Source organism: Carassius auratus, chromosome 14, assembly GCF_003368295.1.
Source record: "Carassius auratus strain Wakin chromosome 14, ASM336829v1, whole genome shotgun sequence".
NCBI classification, from domain to species: domain Eukaryota; kingdom Metazoa; phylum Chordata; class Actinopteri; order Cypriniformes; family Cyprinidae; genus Carassius; species Carassius auratus.
Window position 1 is genome coordinate 14,127,299 of NC_039256.1, and position 25,219 is coordinate 14,152,517.

At 36.8% G+C, this 25,219-nt stretch overlaps 2 protein-coding genes and 1 non-coding gene across 6 annotated transcripts; 1 reads left to right on the forward strand and 2 right to left on the reverse strand.

Moving 5' to 3' along the window:
- Positions 1-4,167: 4,167 nt before the first annotated feature.
- Positions 4,168-4,240, reverse strand: trnaa-agc (transfer RNA alanine (anticodon AGC)). The gene has a single exon. It is a non-coding gene; the product is annotated as a tRNA-Ala (tRNA).
- Positions 4,241-4,314: 74 nt separating this feature from the next.
- On the forward strand, positions 4,315-21,962 carry LOC113113734 (bromodomain-containing protein 8-like). Of its 4 annotated transcripts, XM_026280175.1 has the most exons (20): positions 4,315-4,382; positions 4,783-4,879; positions 6,457-6,526; positions 6,621-6,670; positions 7,023-7,145; positions 7,223-7,303; positions 7,536-7,600; positions 7,885-8,027; positions 8,111-8,302; positions 9,223-9,325; positions 9,612-9,737; positions 10,537-10,721; positions 11,067-11,558; positions 12,599-12,801; positions 12,870-12,962; positions 13,046-13,114; positions 15,440-15,722; positions 17,773-17,865; positions 19,768-19,812; positions 21,027-21,962. In XM_026280175.1, the coding sequence occupies exons 1-20, from the start codon at positions 4,364-4,366 to the stop codon at positions 21,084-21,086; spliced, it is 2,592 nt and encodes an 863-aa protein (XP_026135960.1). In that variant the 5' UTR covers positions 4,315-4,363; the 3' UTR covers positions 21,087-21,962. The 4 variants fall into 4 exon arrangements, with proteins under 4 accessions (XP_026135960.1, XP_026135961.1, XP_026135962.1 ...); XM_026280176.1 differs by lacking the exon at positions 19,768-19,812; XM_026280177.1 differs by lacking the exon at positions 9,612-9,737.
- On the reverse strand, positions 21,797-24,174 carry LOC113113736 (DNA damage-inducible transcript 4-like protein). Its single transcript, XM_026280179.1, has 2 exons — positions 23,886-24,174; positions 21,797-23,263 (listed from the first exon to the last, which is right to left on the reverse strand). The coding sequence occupies exons 1-2, from the start codon at positions 24,046-24,048 to the stop codon at positions 22,815-22,817; spliced, it is 612 nt and encodes a 203-aa protein (XP_026135964.1). The 5' UTR covers positions 24,049-24,174; the 3' UTR covers positions 21,797-22,814.
- Between the last annotated feature and the right edge of the window lie 1,045 nt (positions 24,175-25,219).

Genomic DNA, 25,219 nt, shown 5'->3' on the forward strand with positions numbered 1-25,219 from the left:
CAGACAAGTATGCATGCTTAAATTATTGGTAGATCATGGGTGGCTTGATCATTTAAGAATTATAGCTTTTTTTGATGTAGAGTTTGCTGTGAAGTCATGTTCTTATCGTTTAAAAAGAGTAATAGCTCTGATGGCCACAACATACTACTAGTAATGATTTCTCTTTTGAGCTTCTAAATATGCAATAGCTAAATTGCAATTTAGCTAAATATGCAATATTTCAATAAGCATAACAACACTGACTGTGAAAATCCTTATATAAGTATTATATATTTCAATAAATCACATCTTTACCATAAATCGAGTAGGAGCCTCTCATAAACGGGGATTTTGAGGCAGGCATCTTCAGGGGCCTCTTAAGTGTGAATGATAGATGCGTTCAAATGCTTTATTTCGCAGTGTGCTGTTGTCACCTGGTGGCTGCAATTGAAACTACACGATTCATTTGAGCTCTATGATGTATGAACACATTTAATAATAATGTTATCAGGGCTCTCAAGTTTTGAACTGAGTTCAGAGTGAGATTTTGCCCGCGGTCGCGATGTCGGCAGGGGTTTGATGGGGACGGGTGTCTGATCTCATAAATGACACATATTCTTACAAACAAAATAATATTTATTTAATTCAGCATTTATTTGTGTGTGTGTGTGAGAGAGAGAGAGAGAAAAAATGGTCAGTGCTGTTTATAGTAGGTGTTGGTAGCTGGTTTTGAGGCCAGGGGTTGGTGGCTCCCATTTGAATCACTGTGGTTCCAGGCCAGCCATTTTTCACAGTTCCATCAAGTGCTAAACTGTTCCTGGTTTTGGTCTTGTTTAATCCCACCATGGAGAAAACCCTCTCAGCATAGGTATTTGAATGAGCAAGCACTAACACTAATGCAGCTATTTTAGAAATCCTCCCTGCTTATGTCCCTCACACCTTGATGGACACAGGAGTTATCTTGTCTGCAGACTAAGCACCAGTAAAAAGAGCTGGTGGTTCCCATTGTGATGAATGGCGATCGGGTTGACCACTCCTTCTTAAAGGAACACCTACAGGTGGCTGCTCTACATAACCCTCTCTTTTTCCCTGTTTCCAGTGGGTTCTCCACTGTTTCCTCTATGGTCCTCCACAGTCTCTTCCATGCACCCATCCTCTACTGGCACCCTAACTCCCTCCCCTACTGTATTCTCCACAGCCTCCTCCTCTGACCTAGCCACCTTTTTAGGGAGCTGGGCCCGCATTCATAAAGATTCTAAGAATCCTCTCAGAAAACTCTTAATTTAGCTTAAAAACTTTTACGTAGGAGTCTTAGCTTAAAAGCGATTCGGGACCGATCTGAGAGCAACTCTGAGTAAGGAAAAGACAAAAACGTTTATCTTAGTGAGGAGGCGGGGTTGAACCGGTTGCTATGTATGACACAATCTTTTGAAGACTCTGATTGGCTGGTTGTCCAAGAAGGAAAAAAAAGAGTGATTTTAAGTATAGGGTCTATTCTAATCCTCACTTTAAATTTACATGCGTAATTTTTCCTATTTGACCGTTCTCTCTCTCTCTCTCTCTCACACACACACACACACACACACACACACACATTATATGTGTGTATATGAATTCTATTTTTTTATTTACCATGCTTTTAATTTCCTATAAGGTATTTGATTGGCTTAGAATGATAAAAATTGTTCCACTCTTTCCAATTACAGTGATTGCCGTCCTATGTAAGTGGCGGTTTGAGTGTTGGTTTTAATGTATCAAACATGGAATCAAAGCCAAGAAGAGCGAGAAAGCCAATCTGGACAGAGGAACAGTGTTTACTGTTAGCCCAGTTAGTGGATGAACACAAGGCCATTCTTAAAGGAAAATTCAGACACAGCAAGGGACAAGAAGCAGACATGGGAGCGTATAGGACAAACTATTAACGGTTCATTCCCCCTGCTTGTGTTCACCTATAAGCCTGCTATATTCATAAATGCAGTTTTTAGAGCCTGCAAGGTGGGAATCTCCAGTGGAAACTAAATGAACTGTGACACAATAAGATGTTCTGAAAGTGCTGTAATTGTTTGTGTGATCACTCTGCTTACAGAAGGTTGTGACAGACCCAAATCATCACTATTGCATTGTTGCATGTTCCCAGTTGCCAAATATCGTAATGTAGTGATTACTTTAATTTATATATTAAATTATATTATATTAAATTATTATATAATCTATACCGTCTTATTAACTCATTGTCATCCATTGTCTGCAACACATTTCTTCTGCCTCTTCATCTTTCTGCCATTTTCTCCTCTGCTAAAGAAACTCTTAAGCCTCTTAAAAGTCCTCGTCTGTGCTCATAACAAATTTTACCTTAAGACCTCTTTTAAGGGATAAGATGCTTTCTGAATTACTTTTTTCTTTACTAGGATTTTTTTCTTTAATTTTAAAAGTAAACGCCCACATTTCTAAGAATTTTCTTAGAATTTTGTCACTAGGAACTACTTTTTGCATTAAGATTCTTTATGAATACGGGCCCAGATCTTTTAGAACAAAGCATGAAAGATTGCTCCTTTGCCTCTTCCCTGACATCTTTGAAATAGACGAATGCAATAATCAATATTATACATTGGATAAAATATAATGAAATAGCCTAGGCAAAACGTTTTGAAAATGGGGACCAGGATGAGGTGCAGTAAAAATAAAAGGAAAGAAAATTTTTTTTTTTTTAAACTATTATGGATACTGCCATACAAGTATTATGGATAGGCCTATTATAGAAGTCTCTTATATAAAACTGTCAGAGTAGCCCCGCATCCTCTTCAACGTGTAACTTTGGCAATAAAAAAATAATAGTGGGCTAATAATAGGCACAAAAGCTACGGCCGACCACGTATAATGGCCAAAATTGCGTGCGTGTCGGGGTCATAATAACCATCAGACCAAAACATATCTTAGACTGTTTTTAAAAAATGTTAAATTAATATATTGATAAAAAAAAACATATAGTGAAAATCTGTGTCATTGTCTTGACAAGTCTGTAACCGTAACGTTACCTACTTCAGCGAGCGTCTGGATCTGTGTTGCACACGAGCCTGTAAAAATCTTACCCGGATACAGCAATGCTATTTTCTGATTGGCTGATCGGTAGCTATATATTTTTTATTCGATTAGCAGGTGCGTGTCAGGGCCTTCGGGGAACTCACTTGATTCCTCTACGTTACCTGTTTCACTGTTTAAAAAAATAGCGCCGCAACTTGGTGGGCGTTGTCCTCGTAATGTCTCTGCGTGAGAAATACAAGGTGTGGCGTGTGAGCGTGTGAACGGGTTGAAATGCGTGAGTCTCACGCCCAATGCGTGAGACTTGAGAGCCCTGTGTTATATAAGTTCAGTAAAGCAATAAGTGACTTATATTTTAGACATTACAATGCTTGTTTTTGCTAACGAAAGTAGTTCCAAGCACTGTTTTGCGTGTCTGAGCAATAAAAACGGTGTTCACTTATTGAATGAATCAGCTTTTTGAACGAATCGGTTGATTCGCTCATGAACAAGGTCAAATGCTTTGTTTCTGAATGAATCATCAATTTAAATGAATCGGTTGAATCTCACTGACTCACTCATTAACAGTCACTTGCTGTCACCTACTGGCGGTTTTAATTTCACATATCGACTTTTTTCTTGTTTTAAATTATTTAAATGTCAGTATTCAAAGTTTTATGTTAAAAACAAAACATTAGGCCTTTTTATACATTTTTATCTGCGGTTTAAATGCATCCATGTCCCCTCTGAGACACATTAACTGTGTAAATACATGCTATTTCAGGTGCAGGTTCCAGAAATGTTTTGTTTTGTTGAAATGAAAGAAACAAAATATTGGATAAACTGATTCTTATTCTTACCCAAAAATATTTAATGGAAGAAATAGTTAAAACTGAACACAATCGTGCTGCTCGAGCTGTGTATGAACATATTTAGATATTTATTTGCTTCTTTTCTTTTGCATTTACTTATACTTTTACTTTCAATACTTAAGTACGTTCAAGATTTAAAAAATAATTTTTATACTTAAGTACAATAAATATCACATACTTTAAGACTCATGTAATATTCTAAACGGTGACTTCAACTTCTACCAGTCATTTTCTGGTAAGATATGTACTTTATACACCACTGACTATTTTATTAAGTTATTAAAAGTAAAGCAATAAGTGGAGGATGCGGGCATCGATCCCGCTACCTCTCGCATGCTAAGCGAGCGCTCTACCATCTGAGCTAATCCCCCTCTGTTAGCATGGGTGTTTTGGCGGAAATATATTTATGTGACACCTGATAGTGTTCATACGGGTGTTACAATATAATAGTTCCGGCGGAAGTGAGTAGAACCATCCTGCTACATACACTCAAAATGTCAACCGGGGTGGGAAGTAAGTGTTATTTTATTTCCTCAACATATTCACAATACTGTCTAAAATCAAATCACGGTGTAAATTTGATTTTGAAGTATTTTATCCTGTTTAAACAGAGTAGCTAATGCTCTTAGTAACGCCGTGGCGAGCAATTTAAGTTAGTTGTTGACGATCAATGTTTACATTGTCAACACACATTATCTCAGTCCTTGAACAAAATAAGAAATTGTACGTTGTATATATGTAATATAAATAATTTAGTTTAACAAATGGTCTTGTGTTTAATAAATTTTGTTTTACCTAACGTCATACTACATTATAATCAGCCTTTTTATTTTACCATAATTTCCCCCCACTTTTTTGTGTAAAGATTTGCATTCAGTACAGCTTCGAATAAAACTCGTGTTTTCAACCCTAGAACACAAGATGCTGTCTGTGGGTCCGACTGAGCCCTGGTCGGTTCGGGAGAAGCTCTGTCTCGCCTCCTCTGTGATGAGAAGCGGCGATCAGAACTGGTGAGAATAGATAATTAGCGCTCATGATCACAGAACTGTGTTGAGATTGAAGGATGTTAATAATGCAAAGCTCTACTCCTAGCAATATCTGTTTTGTAGCTTTTCTTAAATGTATGAGTACATTGCTAATCATCCTTTATCAGACGTGGACTTAAAAAAGAGGATTGTGGTCATTAGTTATGATTAGGATGTAAGATGATACTTTTTGGAAGATGCGGGCATCGATCCTGCTCTCGCTTGCGTCCCAATGACTGAGCCAGAGTAAGCCTACATGAGCCAATCTCGTTTCGCTTGTGGCTTACTTTGGACCAATCGCATTTATCCTGTTGCTTACTTTGGACCAATCTCGTTTATCCTGTGGCTTACTTTGGACCAATCGCATTTATCCTGTGGCTTAATTTGGACCAATCGCATTTATCCTGTGGCTTACTTTGGACCAAACGCTTTTTTTACTTTTGGCCAAAAGCTTGACCGTCTGGTCTGAGCTAATTGTATTATTATTATTTTTTTTTTATTTACCAATAAGAAAATGTCTGATTTTTTTTATTTAATTGATACTGTTTTAGTACATAAAATAAGCTAGCGGTGCAGCACAACACATTAAAATAACAAAGTTCTAATATTACAATTCACTTATAAGTAATCAGCAAGCATTGCTAAACAGCGGTGCGTTTCACAAAAGCATTGTTAGCTAACTAAGGTAGTTAAAGTTAGTTCCACTGAAACGACGGAACTCGGGACCATAGTTGCTTTTGGGAAACTTAACGTTACGCCTGATCAGTTGTAGTTTGTGCAGTGAAATGACTGTTGGAAAATGCTTTCATTAATGTATAAAGCATGTTTCATTACAAATTACGTTATGAGCATAGAGAATAAGATTTGAAAATGTTCCAAATACAATTCTGTGCTTAAGAATTGGGGGAAAAAATCACATTTATGATTTTTAAATTGTAAATCATTGTTTTTATTTCCAAGTAATAGAGTTTGAATCTATAACCCAAGAAGTTGTGAATAAACAAAGATTACTGGAGTACATTTTACAAGAAAACTCTAGTCTTTTTACTTAAATTTTACATTTAATTTTGTGCTGTCAAACTATTAATCGCAATTAATTGCATCCAAAATAAAAGTTTTTGTTTACATAATAAATGTGTGTGTACTGTGTATATTTATTTATATATTAATACACACACACATAGATTATTATATATATATATATATATATATATTCTATTATCTATTATAGTATTATAAATATTATATTCTTAAAATTGTGATTATATAAGCAACATATTTTTCTTAAATATTACACACTTGTGTGTGTATTTATAAATATACATAATAAATATACACAGTACACACACATTTGTTCTGTAATCAATTTTAATTTTTTTGGGGATGCCATAAATCGCGATTAATATTTTGATAGCACTAATTTAATTCAACGCGTTTCTTGTTTCTTTGTAATTGTTTGTGAAGTTTACTAGCGATTGTCTGTACCAAATTATATTAAGTGCATGTAATTATTTATAAAGAATAAATATATATGAATATGTTATTTTTTTTTTTTTTGCTAGGGTGTCTGTAAGCCGAGCCATCAAGCCCTTCTCAGAGCCTGGACGACCCCCGGACTGGTTCTCCCAGAAGGTAATTTAAATAAAGAGTGACTGGGAGTGATTTTATTAGTATTAGTGATTTGCTTGGTGATTCATATTTTAATAAGTCAATACGATCTCTGCAGCATTGTGCCTCCCAATATTCTGAGCTGCTGGAAACCACAGAGGCCCCAAAGTAAGTAAATCCCTCTCTCTCTCATTCTCAAAACATTTGTGCTGAGCGTCTTTATTAAATATTTATTGTTCTTGCGAAACCCAAAAGAGGTAAATTTTACGACCTATTCTGTGTATACAATGAAAACTAATAATCAGCATAGAAGTTGTACTTTATATTTGTGCATGGAAAGCAGTAAATATGTGAAAAAGCATTTTATGATTTTTGCACAGACTTTGTGTAATTAAACCTCTGGCTATTATCTTAGCCAGTTAGCATGTTGTAGTAGTTTTGTTGTACTAAACCTAAACTATCTATATATAGTGCATATTCACAAGTTCACTGGTAAGTTTGACGTGTTCATTCCCTGCAGACGTAAACGGGGTGAGAAAGGGGAGGTGGTCGAGACCATTGAGGATGTGATCGTGCGTAGATTGACAGCAGAGAGGATCGAGGAGCTCAAGAGGCTGATCAAAGACACACAGGAGAAATACAGGTACATCTCCACCTGCTTCTTCATCTCACTGTCTGTATCTTTCACACATATGTGATACCTGTGTGCTGTCCCTTCAGGAAACTGAAGAGAGAGGTGGATTTGATTCAGGCAGGCCATCTGGACCCTACACTGGAAGAGCTGTGGGCAGATATAGAGCTGTAAGACAATTTTGTACCGGTTTTGCATTTCTGTTATTTGTCTTTCTTTTCTATTTTTTTTTCTATGTGGTCTAGTTTCAACCACCCTTGTACTGATTTCACTTTAACAAACATTATTTCACATTAGGTTAAACACCTTAAGAAATGGCTGGAGCCCTTTATTGTATAAAAACATGTTTTTATGAAATGAATGCACTCTGTCATAATGAGATTGTGTGTGTTCTCTTGTCAGAAAGAGGAGGCAGGATGAAGAGCAGGCAGAGCAGAAGAAGAGGGCGACTGAGGCAGCATATCAGGGTGAGATTTACATTCACTCAGCACTTTCAAAAGTGAATGCCTCCACAAAAGAAACAATTGTTTTAATTAAATTAACTTAGCAGAGTAACATATTGCTGATGCACTTGAAAATAATATTAGTTTACCATGCATCTTATTGAAAACATTGCATGTTTAATACTAGGAAATTTCAGTTTTTATTACTTTGGGCTTGTTTCTGGCAGTGAAATTTTTATTTTGCATAAATACATTAAACACATTTGTTTTGCATTAAAACAATAATACATTTTTCTCTTTCTTTCCAGTTCGTCAGGCAGCTAAAAATACACCCAAGAGAGTTCCCAGCGTGACCGTACGTTCTCCACCCAGTGCTAGTTTTCCAAGCCTGGACGTCTTGCAACCAGAAACACTGCAGCCAATGACAGATGAATCCTGTGCCAGTCCCATGGTGAATTCCTACCTCTGTTTTATTAACATTTAAACTTAAAGCTGATTCTAATGAGAGATCATACTCATGATTTCTTCGCCTAGGCTCAAGGACTGACCGTCTTCATGGCTATGTCTGAGGTCACGGGTCCAGGGCCTAAAGAGTCAGGTCTGGCCCCTATGGTAGATGACTCCCCGCAGAAGAAGCACCTCGTTTCAAAAGCCACACCACCTCCCTCCCCGCTGCTGTCTGAACTGCTGAAGAAGGGCAGTCTCATCGCTGCCAGCTCTAGACTTGTGAGTGTGGGATACTGTGAAGCAACGTTTAAGCTTTTGGATTTAAGGGGCATGTCACAGCAAGCAGGATTTTGCCTGTCCCAGAACCATTTTACATTTCTCGACTTTACATTCATGTTTACTTTATATTGTCTTATAAATAAAGTCACCAGAACCCCATGGTTCTAACCTTTACAGTGTAAAGCTCCCTCTTCAGGCCAACCCATTTGTACTAACTAAACTGCAGATATGGACAATCAGAAATCTTGATATTTATGTCACAAAGATTAGCACATTAACATTTAACAACAAAGGCTTACATTGAGTTTTCTGCATTTTGATGAGGGCCGAGCTTTAAGTACTCATTTCATGTGCAACACTGTTAGCTGGGCATAACAAAGTACATTTATTGTTTTTGGGGCCGTTTACACCAAACACTTTATTTAGATTGTGCTTTGCTGCTTTTAGGTCAGCATTTTGAGAGGTGCTGTGAAAAAAACGTGTGTTTACTAATAAGAATCAGAAAGCAGCTCGTACATCAAGTGTTGTTTTATGGTTATGTACTGTTATAGTTTTTATTAATGTTTTTGTTATATATATATATATATATATATATATATATATATATATATATATATATATATATGTTACTTGTTTTATTAGTAGTTTTCTCATATTAATTAGGCAAGATTTAGAATTTTTGTGCAAGGTTTTAATCATATTTAGGCTATTTTAATTTATTTCAGCCTAATTAAATTAACAAAATTAAATTAACAAAAATGTTTCATAAATGTTTTTAGTTAACGAAATAAACCCAGTGTAGAAGCTAAATACTGAAAGTTTTTGATGCAAGAAACCTTACCTAGCATTAAAAGTGGAGAGTGTGTTTGTAGATTTTGCGATTGGTTTCTCGTATTGCTCTGTGTGTGTCTGTTGGGCAGGTGGTTGAAGGTGATGTGGCCACATGTTTGAGTAATGGATCACACGGAGTGGAGCTTCACACTGCTGCAACCGCTCTGCCTGCTAATCAAGACATTACAGCTGGTAAACAAAGACACATTTTTCTTTCTGTATGTTTTAATTGTCTCTCTTCAACATTAAACATTTTCTGTGTCATTGAACAGACTGAATTTTGAGTCATGCTGTTTGTTTTGGTTTGATTTACTTTAGCACAATTCTTTTGCATTTATACAATGCGGCCTGCATGCAAGTTCTAGATTTCATGCTCTCTGTAGTACATTATTTCCATGTAGTTTGATTATTGTGAGAGTAGCTGTGTGCTTAAGTGTGTGTATGTTTGTAGCACTGTATGTGTGTGTCTCTGTGTCAGATGCTCCTACGTTATCTCGTCTGTTGGAAAGCGCCACCCCAGCGCAGCCACCTGTCATTGCTGATCCCCCTAAGCCCCCCACAGTGGTCCTCCCAGCCCCGGACCACCTCTCTGTGCCCAAAACAGGTCTCTGATTTCCTCTCTTCCGCACTCTCTCTGTAGAACTGTCTGTATGTTTTTGCTCTGGCAGTCTGTTTCCTGTTTGTGTAGTTCATTTTCATCCAATCATAAATCACTCCGAGTGCACTGACAGATATTCTAGAATAACAGTTAATACAAACAAAGTTTGTGGTCAACAAGATTTTGTATTTTTTTATGTTCTTGAAGAAAATCACTTATGCTTACCAAGGCTGCATTTATTTAATCAAAAATAAAGTAATATTGTGAAACTTTAGTACAATTAAAAATAACTGTTTTCCATGTTATTATATTTTTAAATGTAATCTATTCCTGTGATGCAAAGCTGAATTTTCAGCATCATTACTCCAGGTTTCAGTGTGACATATTCCTTCAGAAATCATTCTAATATGCTGATTTGCTGCTCAATAAATATTTCTTCTTATTAACAATGTTGAAAACCATTCATGTTAAAATTCCATAATATATATATTTTTTTCAGCATTCTTTGAATAAAAAAAAATATTTTTAAACATTCTAAATGTATTTGTCACTTTAGATCAATATAATGCATCCTTGCTGAATAAAAGTATTAATTTCTTTCAAAGTAATGGCACTGACGGCAAAGGCCAAATTCAGCCAATTTTGGGTTTGGAAGAAGGATAAGACTGAAAAAATTATGACAGAATTTCTGGGTAACCTAACCCCTTAAAAACGTTGTGTTTTTTCCTCTTAAAAAAAGGGCACACATGAAAGAAATGAACCATAGTAAGAGTACTCTAAGTGATGTGTTTCCTGTTGTGTGCAGGAGCTGCAGCCGTTGCTGAAGGTTCTAGTGCAGAAGCAGTAATGTCAGGGTCATCCACGCCGGCTGAGGTGGAGGGGAAGGAGGCAGAGCTGGTGGAGGAGGACACAGTGATGTCAGTGTCATACATGGCCCACGAACTGGACCTGGAGACAGTGGGAGACATCATTGCAATCATAGAGGAGAAGGTATATGCACACAAACACATGTGTATGGTTGGGATGTGCGATTGGTTGCTACTTCATGTCATGTCAAAGGGATAGTTTATCCAAAAGTTTAAGTTCTGTCATCATATACTTGCCCTCAAGTAAACCTGGACAAGTTTCTATTTTCTGTTGAGCACAAAAAATATATTTGGAAGAATGTTGCTAACCAACCAATTGACTTCCATAGTATTAAAAAAAAAAAAAATGGACGTCCGCGGGTACCATTCATCTCTCTGACCCAATTTATTACAGACTCCTAAAACAGAAAACAGTTCAAAAAGCTTTTCCTTTCTGTTGCCAAAAAGTAAACTAATATATCTGTCTTAGGTGGACGATCCTGTGGAGGCTTTGGACGCAGCCGCAGTGGAGGCAGCTCTCTCTCTCTGTGAGGACCCAGCGGTCAATGGCCACCCCCTCACCAGTCCTTGGGAGTCACAGACCTTTAAGGCAGCCGAACCAGAGCCCATCGTCCAGCAGAGTCCTGCCCCAGCGGTCACACAGAGCAGCCCTGAGCCTGCGGGTGTGCAAGGAGAAATGGAGGTTCTGGTAGAGAAGGCTACAGAAACCGAAGCAGTTGATGAAGTGACAGGGGACACTGTGGCACCTGCCGCCCCTGACACAGAGCAGAGCCAGGACTCTGAGGTTAAGACTGAGGGTGAGAGGGAAGGAGACGGAGAAGGAGGGAAGGAGGAAGCACAGCAGGAGAACAGAACCCTGAGTCCAGTCGTGAAGTGTGAGGGGGAGGACTGGGTTCAGCCAGACACCATGACGCCCTGTCTGGACTCAGAAGATAGCTCAGCCTCGGCGAAAGACACAAAGGTATTAGCAAAATGAAACCTGACTTATGCATATGCTGTTCTTTTTAACTTTCTATTCATCTTAGAATTATGAACAAAATGTTTCATTTTTTCCACAAAAATATGAAGCAGCACTGTTTTCATCATTGGTAATAAGAAGAAATAATGCTACTTCAGCAGCAAATCAGCATATTAGTATGTATTTCTGAAGGATCATGTGACACTGAAGACTGGAGTGATGATACTGAAAATTCAGCTTTGCCATCACTGGATTAAAATACATTTTAAAATATAAAAGTTATTTTAAATTGTAACAATAGTTCACAATATTAACATAAAAAACACTATAAAATACATTTATAGTGTCAGATAGAAAGCATAAAAACAACAAATGTCTTTTTCTAGAAAGGGAATCAACAAAGATACTGATGACCTCCAAAAATGTAAAAAAAAGGCACTTATGAAGTCATAAGATTGCTTTATTTGAGTAAAAGATCAAATGTAAGTTATTAATCACTAAAAATTATACCTTTTGAAACTCCCACTCTTATTTGCATTCAAGTATGTATGAAAGACACATTGGACATCAAACCTGGTCTGAAGCATGTTGACATGATTTATTTAAGAGACTGGGAATGCAAATGAGATTTGAGCTGTAGTGAATTGGAAGAAAACGATTCATTAACAACATAATTAGGAAATTCGGCAAAAACAAAGCTCTCTTTTTTTTCTGTAGAAAAGAAATTCAGAAGAATTAGAATGACCAAAATGGCACTTTTAACCCTTTTGACCTAACATAGGTACCTTTTGAGATTTTAATGTTAGTATTTTAATAATTAAAAAATAAATTAAAATGTTCTCGGTTCTCTGATGCTGGTTAATGGTCACATGACATAAAGGGAAAACAAGTAGTGTTTTTTAAACCATTAAAAACACTACTTTTTTTAATTGTTAAAAAAAAATGTAAACTTCATCAGCTCACAAGCCCCATGCATTTCCCTCACAGAATGACTTGAAGGATGAAGAAGTAACTGTTTATTATTCCTCCTTCAAATGCTGTAGGAGGTGAAGGAAGAGGATGGAGGCAGTGAGGTGGATGTGGATGAAGGGATGGAGATGAAAGAGTGTGGCGATGGGGACGGAGAGGGGCCGTATCTCTCAGAGGTTGATCCTCCTGCCAGTGAGAGTGAGGATGGATACGGCAGTCACTCTCAGCGCTACACTACAGCGGACTCCATCGCCAGCAGCCCTGCCTCATCTCAGTTGTGAGTGTGTGAGCTTGTATTCTGTGTGTTTCAATCTCTCATTTGCCTTTAACAACACCCTCTCTCAGCTCCATGTGCAGTGAAGATCAAGAGGCCTTGCAGGCTCAGAAGATCTGGAAGAAAGCCATCATGCTGGTGTGGCGGGCAGCAGCCAATCACCGGTGAGCTACCTCAGCTGCTGTTTTCTGATGAGCTCTCACTTGTAGACACAAATGTTGTATGCTTTTGTCAATTATTGTTTCAGGTATGCAAGTGTGTTTCTGCAGCCTGTGTCTGATGACATCGCCCCTGGTTATCACAATATTGTACACAGGTATCAAAATGAGACTCTCTTACTTTTTTGAGTGTCTAGGGCTCTGTAATTTTTGTGATACAGAAAACGTGACCATAATAATGGAATCCAGTCATAAAAACTCAATTTATTGTTTGACACCAAACGGCAAATTTTGGGTGAACAAATCTGTGAATAATTAACCAAATCAAGATAAGGATAAGTATCTTAAGTATGAATAATAATAATAATAAAGCTGTATTAAATCATAAATCCAACCAAATTAAAACAGATAACAGAATTTCCTGAATGAATTAATGAATGAAATGGTTCATAGGGCCCTATTATTATAAAAATTATGATAGATTATTAAATTAAAGTGTCATGTATTAATATAATATGATTTTTTTAATTAAAATATATTAAATTAATTTATTAAAATATTAAAATGTAAACATGGAATGTGCAACCAGTAAAACACAGTTTGGGAAAAAATAAAAGGTTTCATGGGATAGTAAAAATTTCATTTTGGTTAAACCTTTAATAAATTGGTTTAATAAATTGTTGAATAATAAACATTTTGTTACTTCAAGGCAATAGATATGCTTTTTAATCACTAAAATGGTTAATATTTAATTTAACCATAAAAAAAACATGATCCAGACAAATAAAAACCAAAAATAACTTTATCCAGAAAGGTATAAAATGAAATTTTTGTGAAGTGAGTGAAAGTGACATACAGCCAAGTATGGTGACCCATACTAGGAATTCGTGCTCTGCTTTTTAACCCATCCAAAGTGCACACACACACCAATGAACACACACCCAGAGCAGTGGGCAGCCGTTTATGCTGCGGTGCCCGGGGAGCAGTTGGGGGTTCAGTGCCTTGCTCAAGGGCACCTCAGTCATGGTATTGAGGGTGGAGAGAGCGCTGTACATTCACTCCTCCCACCTACAATTCCTGCCAGCCCGAGACTCAAATTCACAACCCTTCGATTGAGTGTCCGACTCTCTAACCATTAAGGCCATGACTTCCCCACTCAAGGTATTCAGGATAACTAAACTTCCAAGCAGGTGTGATTTGTAGCTGGTTGGAGCTAAACTCTGCAGAGCTGTGGCCCTCCAGGAATTAATGTATTGACTCATGTCAACTAAACAAACATTATAGTAAAGTATTAAAGGGAGGGTGAAATGCTCGTTTTCACTCAATATCCTGTTAATCTTGAGTACCTATAGAGTAGTACTGCATCCTTCATAACTCCAAAAAGTCTTTAGTTTTATTATATTTATAAGAGAAAGATAGTCTGTACTGATTTTTCCCTGAAAAACATGAGCGCCTGGAGGCGTGACGTGTGGGCGGAGCTAAAGAATCACGAGTGCGAGTAGGCTTTTGCGTTGGGAGCGTCTGTGACATTACCGTGAGGAAAAAAAACATCCAAAACAAACCATGGCTAACAGTCAGATTCAGCGTATATTTTATGATCCAGAATCAGATCCAGAGGCTGAAATTTAACAAGAGCATCAGCAACAACAGCGTCTCTATTTGGTATGTATTTAAACTGTATATATTTGCTTAGCGGTTTTGGAAAAGGACAATTCCACTGTATGTCGTCTTTTTTTTTTTTTTTTTTTTTTTTTTTAAGCTGTACATGTGGAAAGTGCAGTTTGATGACAACATCGCATGTTGTTTACTTGATGTGCTTACGGGCCGATAGCTAAGTTAACAATACAGAGATATTAGAAGCAGTTTTACTCACCGCATGTGGTTCCAACACACGATCGTGACCCTTTTTCGTTGGGACTGCATTATCCTTAAGAAATAAATGATGTGGAAATCCAGCATCAAACTGGGCCTTGTTTGTAAAACAAGCATCTTCGAAATGCAGGGAACAAACACAAACACTTGCACAACTCCGTTGATGCTCTGTAAAAATAAACTCCATCCACTGGTCCCTTAATGCTGTTTTTTTTTTTTTTTTTTTTGGTAATCTGTGCAGGGTTGTCTTGCCCTGGCAACCAAAAACACACTTCTTTTGTGACAATTCGGTCTCTCGCTCTGATCAGTGAATGTCTCGTCTCTGCTCCTCGGGAGCGCGCGCTCTTCCGGGAGAAGTGCCCTCAGGACCCATATAAGGAAATTCCGCTCCATCCAACGTCACACAGAGCCATAATCGAAAAACACTTCCCGAAACTTGTGGCAAACTGGAAAAGTAATTTTTGAAACTTTGTCCATGTTTAGCATGGGAATCCAACTCTTTAACAGTGTAAAAAACTCAGTATGCATGAAATAGCATTTCACCCTCCCTTTAACAATTTTTCTGTTGGCTAATTGTGTTCTTGTCCTTCCTGAAATCTCCACAATCTCAGACCGATGGACCTATCAGCCATCAAGAAGAACATCGAGTCTGGGCAGATCCGCACAACGGCGGAGTTCCAGCGTGACATCATGCTGATGTTCCAGAACGCGGTGATGTACAACAGCTCAGATCATGACGTCTACCACATGGCCCTAGAGATGCAGAGGGACGTTCTGGAACAGATCCAGCAGTTCTTGGCCACTCAGCTGATCATGCAAACATCAGAATCAGGCATCGGCACCAAGAGCCTACGCGGAAGGGAGGCCAACCGCAAACAAGACCCTAATGAAAAGGTTAGAGACAAACATACATAGTCACACACAATGAAACCAAAAGTGGAGGGAAAACGCTGTGGAGAAGATTGGAGGAATATCATCATGGTGCGCACACACACACACACACACATTTACACAGTGAGCACTATAGGGAGAAGTAATCACACAATGCTTTCACTGCTAATTATTTGGGCAGTGACACTTATCACTATTCAGTGAGACAAAAGAGCGATTAAAGCAGCAGGAAGACATTAAAAGCTATTTAAGGCTGTTATTTTAGTTTATTTACATGTGACTATAGTTATTAATATTTTGAATTGGTTGTTAATTTTAAAAATAATTTTAATATTTTGCTTATTTCAGTTGGTAACAAAGGCAGCAAGTTTTTTAATCTAATACTTATATTTAATTTTATTCCATCTATATTTCATTTCTCTAAAATGATTTTTAAAATCATTTTAGTTCAGAATAACAACACTGGACTGTTGAGAGAAAAGTGCAGTTATATATATATAAAAAAGCATCTCTAGAACAAATCAAGTTGCTTGATGCTTTTCCAGGATATAGTCTGAGCTGTTTTTCAGAGAGCAGGCTAGAACCTTCAAACGTCTCAAGGACAGGACATCAAAGTACATCAAAGAGTCTGCGGACATCTGAAGTGAAGTATTGCAGACAGTGAAACGGTTTAGGAAGCGCAAGCTCCGAGTCATAAAAGGAGAGTAAAAAACAGCGTTCTGTGCATCACAGCATGAAGCTTTATCTGTGAGGATGACGTTGGGGGATTGGCTCTTATTTCAGTCTCTGTTGAAGCAGCATTCATTCAAAAGTGTCCTGAAAACAACATTTTTAAAAAACCATTTGCCTCTAACTATCTGCTGGCAGTGGCACTGAGCAGCAAAAGTACCTACAAACTGACCTGATTTCAGTCCATCTGAGAATGAACGGGAAAGCACAAACTGAAGCATCATCAGGAAACATAACTCGTAATGTCTTTAGCCTGCAGACTTAATGGCTGTCAATACACACAAAATGGATTTGCGACCACAAACTGCACATGACGTTGTAATACTCACAGGTAATCTGCACAAATTGATTTTCTAGCTCTTAATGGGATGGCTACGCTCAAATTGTCATTTCAGCACTTAGGCCCTGAGCTAAGTTTTATTTAAAATCCAAAAGTGCTGAAGTGCAGGAAAAAGTGTCACTGCCCAAATACTTTCTGTACAACTCACAAATGCAACCTTGTTTGCATGGTGAAGCTCACAAAAATGGATCATATTTCACCCCAAGATAAGAAGCATAAAATAAGAACCACAAGTTTAATTTCCATAGTTATGATTTTTATGGCAAATACAGTGCATTCAGAAAGTATTCAGACCACTTAATTTTTTACATATTTATTGTGTGGCAGCCTTAAATTGCACATAATTTCATAGCAATCTAAAATCTATAGCCAGAATAACACATTTAAAACCAGACTTGTAAAGTTTTACAGCTTTATTAACTCATTCAAGTGTTGATAAAAAAAAAAGAAAAAAAAAAGATTTCTTGAAGCTAGAATAAAATTGTTGTTGCTGTTGTCGTTTTAAAAGTAGAGGCTCTCTGTATTTTCATGTATTGCGTGGTCAGGCATTCATACAAGGGCCATGAATTTTAGCGAAATGTTTACTTTTTTTTTTTTAAACGCTGTCGGGGAAAGAGTTAAACAGAAAAGTATCATGCAACTGAAATAATATGCACAAAAAATGCAGCTTTATAGTGTATGGAGTGTAGATGGATGTGAGAAAAAAATAATAATAATCTGCAACACACAAAAAAAAGTGAGTTGAGTTTTTCTGAATGCACTGTGCCTTTTAGTTTGGGTAGAAATGGGGCTGGACATGTTTGTGTTAGATTGATCCGAAAGCAATTTGGTTTCCCCACGTTCCACATAGATGAAACCCCTTTTGATAGGACCCAAATAAAAGACTTTCTGTCCCTTACACACACTAATACACACACATGAACTGCTGAAGTCCCTGACAGTAAGGTTAGCGTTACTTGCATTAACACACAGTCTTGTATGTAGACCCTGAGTCCTGCACACAAAGACCCTCATTTAGAGCCAGAACCACCAGCCAGAAGGAAAAGGAACAACTCCAAACAAGACACTAATGAGAAGGTCAGTTCTGTACACACACACACTCACACTCACAGGTGAGAATCAAGGGCACTGCAGGTGAGAGGACTTCTGTACTAACCCATGCACAAACACCTTGAGTCTAACACTCGAGTTTCTCTTCCAGGTTTCCACATGGCACCATATTTGTGTCCTAGTTGTCCTGGAAATGATTGTATCATTGAGTAATCTAACGTTTTCTGAAATATGGGAGAATATCTGTTTATCTATGTCTGCTTATACACACAATACTGTTCAAAAGTTTAGGGGCAGTAAGAGTTTTTAAAATGTTAAAATTGTTTAATATTGTGAAATAGTGATAAAATTGTTTTGAAAAAATGTTTTCTATTTTAATATTATTTTTTTTATGTCATTTATTCCTGCAATGCAATGCTGATTTCCAGTCTTCAGTGTAACATGATCCTTCAGAAGTCATTCTAATATGCTAATTTGCTTCTCAATAAATATATATATTTTTATTATTATCAATGTTGAAAACACTTGCTTAATATTTTTCTGGAAAATTTGAGGTTTCCGGATTATTTGATGAACAAATTTCAAACAGCATTGTTTTAAATAGAATTTTAAACTTTTGCAGCGTTATTAATCTTTTTTTGCTGAATAAAAGTATTCATTAAAATTCTTACTGACCCCAAATTTTTTAACAGTAGTGTATTATTTTACTATAAACAGAATATAAATGTGATTATTGTAAGCATGTAAATAATATATTTCTGTATGTGGAGCAAGGGTTGGCTTAAACACCTACTTGATGGTTTCTTTGGTTGAATCCATGTGCCGTTTTTATTTTTAACACACACCAGACCAAAGTTAAACAAGTGTTTTTTTTTTGTTTTTTTTTTGCATGGTTATAGTCTCAGTGATGCTTTCACACTGAGCTGTTTACAGTGTGATTGAGGTCATTTAAATGACTAGACACTCATTTCATCATCTGTTTGAGTTATGTTGGAGTGCTGCAGTCATCATGCAAATGGTTACAACACACTCCCTCACACATGAACATCTGATGTCTTCATCTGACTAACACACATATATACACATCACTGCCACTCATCAACCCCTCAGATCCTCTCTTTAGTATCTGCAGGATTAAGATTAGGATTCTCTTTACCATTGTGCATCCTCCTTTTCTTTCTCAGCTGTGTGTGTCTGTATGTAGAGAAGCTTCTAGGGTGACCGTGAGAGAAAACGGAAACTTTAGAGTTCAGATCCATTCCACTGTAAAAGTTCATGTTTTTGTTTTAATGCACAACCATCTGTGAAAAAATTCCAGAGGAAAGCAAATGTTTTGTGGACCTGAAGTCATTATAAGATGTTTTTAAGAGGACTGGCGATGTAAAAGGTTTGCCAGAATAAAGAAAAGCGAGTCTGCTAAATGTGTATATGAAAATAATTCAACTATATCATGAGTAGGTTTGCTTTTATAAACAATTAGAAGATGATTTAATCTCTTTTTTCTGATTTTATTGTCCGAACAATAAAATTAGCATCTATTTCTCCTAAATATTTTGGCAATCAATTTGCACATGCATGATCTATATTTTCATCTTATCTCTTCATATTGTAAAGAGAAAGCAACGGATATCCCATCCACTTTTGTCATTTAAGGCTATATCAAATCATTACATAGAAATCAAATGTGAAAGTGAATGTTAGTCCATCAAGATATCAATTATATGGCTCATAAAATGTCTGGTCATTCTAGTCTCTTTGCATGTGTCTCTGATGTTTTCCGTCTCATGATCAGGGGTTAAGATTAGTATACCAGCCGTTTGCTCCCCTAACACCTGCTTTTGCTCTATTGTACATGTCTTCTAGAATAGGTTTTAAATAGTGAACTTTTTTTTCTCTCTGTCTCTCACTGTGCTGTTTGTCCTTCTACAGGACAGCCTCTCCATGGCCTCTCCCGCTTTCCTTCTCTCTCTCTTTGTAAGTATCCAGGCTCAAGATCACAAGATATTTCCCATCCCCTCTTACCAAACCCAATCACAATCACACACATTTATTCTCTGACACTGCTCTCTGATTGGTTAGAGCTGATCGCTCGCTTTCTTCCAGGTTTGTGTGTTAATAAGTTGTGAATAAATTTTCATTAGTTCTTAAATGTATTCTATTTTAAGGTTTGAACACTTATTCAGCAAGGATGTGATGAATTGATCGAAAGTGACAGTCAAGATATTTTAATGTAATACTTTTTTTTTCAATATAAATGATGACGATTATTATTATTATTATTATTATTATTATTATTATTCTGTTAACCCTTAAATACGTACCTCGGGTCTCTGTGACCAGGGACGTCATTTACTACCTTCTTCCTCCTCCATTTTTTTTAAGTTAGATGTCAACTTTCTTCATATTCCTCAGTCTATTCATTATAAACAATATAACAAGAAAAAAGTCAAATTTAAAATATTGTTTTCTGATTAAAAAAAAAGTGAGTATATTTTTTTCCTGAGCAACAATAATGTGATTGCACAATGATCACATTTATTCCTTAAGGTGGCGTTGTTTTACTCTTAATTACTTCAGGCATAAAACAAAAGAATATCTTCAGTAGTATTAAACCTGACTGAACTGCTAGAATGGCTTTTACTGCAGATCCATTACTGTAAGCAATTAAAACAAGTGTCATTGTCGTTTGATGGCGGATGTGGTGAATAAGCTACCAGCAATCACAATATTGATTTTTAAAGTAATTGACTTGAGATTTGAGAATATGGTTGAGATCGCTAATATGAGCCAGCTTATGAATGTAGTGGGAAAATGCGCTCTGATGATGACCGTGATGGAAAAAGCTTTTTTTTTGTCTTCAATAAATGACACAAAACCTCCACGAGCAACTTTAACTATTAACACATCCACACCTAAGCACTACATTTTAATGCGCTTATCACAAATGGTTTTTTTTTTTTTTTGCCTTGTAGGCCTACTCGCACAGTTCTGAAGTCACCCTCTCTTTAAGATGAAGTGCTTGTTCTATTAACACACACACACACACAACACACACACACACACACACACACTTCGTGTTCTCAGGTCAAACTAGTTAGTTTCTCACACTGATGGTCTGGTGTGTTAGGGCAGTGGATGACAGGCTGTCTGCACTTTCTCACGGCTGGCCTGCTTCTCTGCTCTTCCAGGATGGAGGCACCAGAGGGCGCCGCAGTGCCATTGAGGCCGATATGAAGATGAAAAAGTGAACGGAGATGTCGCACTGCTGCTGTTACGGAAGTTCATATAGGATTTATTTCCGTTTTGTTTAGAAGTTCTGGCTAAGCTTGACACAGCAATTCGACAGTCTAATTACAGAAGGACACAGAAAGAAGGGAAACTTTAAGGGCTTGACCCCCTTTCACAGAAACCCTTCAGTCCTAGACCTGAAAAACTGGCCAAATGTGCTCTGATTCTAGACTCACGGGACAGGACAAACTGACCTTGTGTTTGTTTGAGTTTAGGAGTTGCTTAAAAGATTTTAAATTGATGTCACAAATTCTAGCTGTCATCACTGGCCTTTAAAAAAAAAACTGAATGTACCACTGTCATGAATCAGAATGTTATTTTCTAGAGTCAAGAATGAAATCTTACAAGCCATTGTTCATGATGTGGAACCCTGAACGATGGAGAAGGGAGCAATAAAAGTAAGCTTTTTTCTTCTATAGGAATGAAGATGGATACAAAGCTTCTTTTAACTTGATTTTTTCCTAGTCAGGATTATGGATGCTTTGATTTACAGTTAAAGGTCTACTGTACTATGTTCAGTTTGTTTTTGTTCTTTAAGTGATAATTAATTTGACATCTGTATGTTTAGAAAGAACATAGTTTTGTACAGGGTATTTGTGTACAGTGTTTTTGTATATTGTGTCATTAAATGATTTAATAAATAAACGAAAGTCTGGAATTATAAGATATCGTTTTAGGAATAATTTATTCAACTTGTGCTTCAAAGCAAAAAATATTAGTACAAATGCTTAACTGGGAGGACAATACCAGCCTGTCCTTTTCAAAGTCTCACATACACCCAAAAAAAAAAAAAAACACTCAATATCCATTAAAGACATCAACATGTATCAGTGGCGTGATTCATACACCATGTGAACCTTCCTATATCCCTGAACATCAGTAAACAATAAATAGTGAGAACTGAAACTGAACATTCTGGAGTCTCTACACACCCATCATACTCACACAAACATGATCTGATCTCACGTGCCGCGTCACCTGACAATAGTGTTTGTCACAAACATCAAGATATGACAAGGTAAAATCCCGGGTTATACAGGAATCTACATTACTGTTCAAAAGCTCTGGGTCAGTGAGATTTTTTTTTTAATGAAAGAAATTATTACTTCTATTCATAAATGCTGTACTTTTGAACTTCCTGATCAACAAATGATGTAATATTAATGAAATGTTAAATTGTAAGCAATAACTGTTTACAACATTAATAATAATGCTAATGTTTCTTGAGCACCAAATCAACAGAATGATTTCTGAAGGTTGCAGACTGAAAATGCAGCTTTGCCAAAGTAACAAATATGTCTTAAAATATATAAAAACATTATTTTAATATTACTATATTTTTAATCTAATAAAACAAGATTGGTGAGCATAGAGGCTTGTTTAAAGAAAATGTATAAATCTTACAGACCCAAAACTTTTGAATGATTGTGTATATGCATATGTTAATGATATTTTAAGGAAACATAATGCAGTATTATAACAGCTGCTCGTACAGTATTAGAAATTTCAGTTGTACAATATCACATTCTTTCTTTGAACTGAACATTATTATCAACTATTCGGTGAACTGAAATACACTGATGTAACAGTTATAATCGTAATGTGCAAAATGAGCTTTTCCTAAAGTTGTCCTCTTTCTCGAAGACCTAAGGCATGGTCTTCTTCTCTTTACTCTTAATGGCAAACTTTTAGTAACACTCCAGTACAGTGGGAGTGGCAGACGAGTAGAGCTTCCGCTTGATCAGCCGATATTCCCGTCTGAGGCTCAAGACCTTCCCTCTTCCGAACAGGATCTTCAGTGGAGGCCATCCGCTCAGATCAGGCTGCAGCACCACGGAGACCTCAAAAGTGGGTGTGAGACTCCGATCGGGAATGACGGTGCCCAGTTTAAGTAGTGTACCCTTGCTTTCCATGAATAAATGGATCAGTGCACCTCGTATCCCACACGGCTCATCGGTGGATGAGCGCAGGATGTCTCCGGCCACACGTGCGGTCATGCGTCTGGGCAGGCGCAGCTCCTGGCAGCTCAGACTGGCTTCTTTGGCCTCATAGAGGCACTTCTCAATGCGTTTGGCCAGGTCGAATTGAAGACACGCATCTTCTCCTTCCTCTTCCAAACTGCACTCAGATCCCAGACCTGTGAATGAGTAAAGGGGAAGAATGTGTGAGGCTCAGCTGACCGGACAGGAACTTTACACCTCAGCAGTTTGAGAGTGACCAGTGGCTCATTAGATTAGGATCTTGAAACTAACACGGTCAGCCTCTGATACAGTGTCATCAGCTGATCTCAGCTGCCATCAGCTGACTTTAGTCTGCAGAATTAATATGTTGCAATTTTGAAAAACTGGAACAATGCTTCCCTGCTCATAAATAATCACGTGTCTGATCTAAAAGCTTTTGAACATAAAAAAAAAAAAAAGAGATTTAGATTTAGATAAAGATTTAATACACTATAAGGGCTAAGTTGTCACAATGGGGATATTCTGTAATTTTCAAAGTATATTAAAATCAAATCTAGGCCTACACAAAACACGACATCAATGTTCATTGGACTTTTAAGCTGACCTTTGCTTCGGTGTCATCCTGTTTTTTTTTTATTAAAATATTTCAATTTAACATTCGTGAGCTGGGTGATTTCAAATCAACGCTCAGAACCAAACCTTTTGGTTTTTGTTACTGAGATAGAGCGCCTAGTTGTGACAACTTGCCCCGGTTTCTCTTACAATTATAGATCATTTAGACAGCAATAGGTTACTTACTTGATGAGCTGTGTGCTTTCATGAGTCTGCCACAGTGTTTGAGTTTGTCTCTGTCTGGTCTGAAGTGCTGTAGAAAGCTCAGGTCCTCAGCTAACGTTAGGGTTTCCAGCTCGCTCCTGACGGACATCCCGTTACCGAACACGAGAGCTTGTGTATAGACCATGTTAAAGTGATTTCCTCCGAGATTTTCCCCGACAGCTCGCCCAGCTCTTCCACTGAGTGTTTCTTTGTTCCTTCCATGAATGCGAGAGGTTGAATGTGTAACTCTTCAGACTGCAGCCGGTTTTAAACTGAGTGTAATGTTGCATCAGCTGAAGTTTGTGGGCTGGGCTACATAACGCAATCCCGAGAGAGATGATGTCATCTGAGCAGACGCCGTGAGTACATGCAACCGAACCGGCTTCTTGCGTTTATATTATATTATATTATATTATATTATATTATATTATATTATATTATATTATATTATATTATATTATATTATATTATATTATATTATATTATATTATATTATATTATATTATATTAATATAGACATTATATTAAGCAAACAGTTGGCAAATAAATGTGGACATTTACTGAATGCAGTTTCTCAAATAATATGAGCTCATAAACATTACTAAACTACTTTCTGTAGTAGATAATTATGAGTATACTGTATAATTTCCCCCCATTTATTTATTTTATTTTATTTACTGCTTCTTTATCCACAATTTTTAATCAAACTTTAATGTTGATGAAATTCACTTAAGTAGTTCCGCAATGCTTATTCATTCATACATTTATTCATTAAATGATGTATTTGTTTGTTTACATGTAGTTTCTAAAATAATATGATACCCTAAACGTTACTAAACTACTTTCATCCATAGCTGCCATATATATATAATTTTTTTTTTTTTCACAATCTTAAATCTACCTTCCAATGCTTCCTAGCTTATTTATTTATTATTTTACATGTAGTTTCTCAAATAATAGCCTATTACAGACAATTATGGGAATATTACTTTTTAGACCCTTGGTTAAAAAAACAACTTAAAAACATATATTATCCTAATAATTTATCAATGCACATAAATGCTGATAGACAGAACAAGTGTGTGCTGTACTAAAAATGTATTTTCCAGAAAGTGATTCAGACAGTGTGAGATTAGATGTGATTATTCACAGGTGAGACTCACATGACCAGAAAGACAAACACATGGTCAGTAAAATCCAGTTCAGCAGCCTTCTCTTTGAACCAGGAAGCATGTTTACACTCTTACAATTACAATCACTCATTTTTTCAAATTGCATTGAATTCATAAACAAACAGAACCTTTTTACCTGTTTCT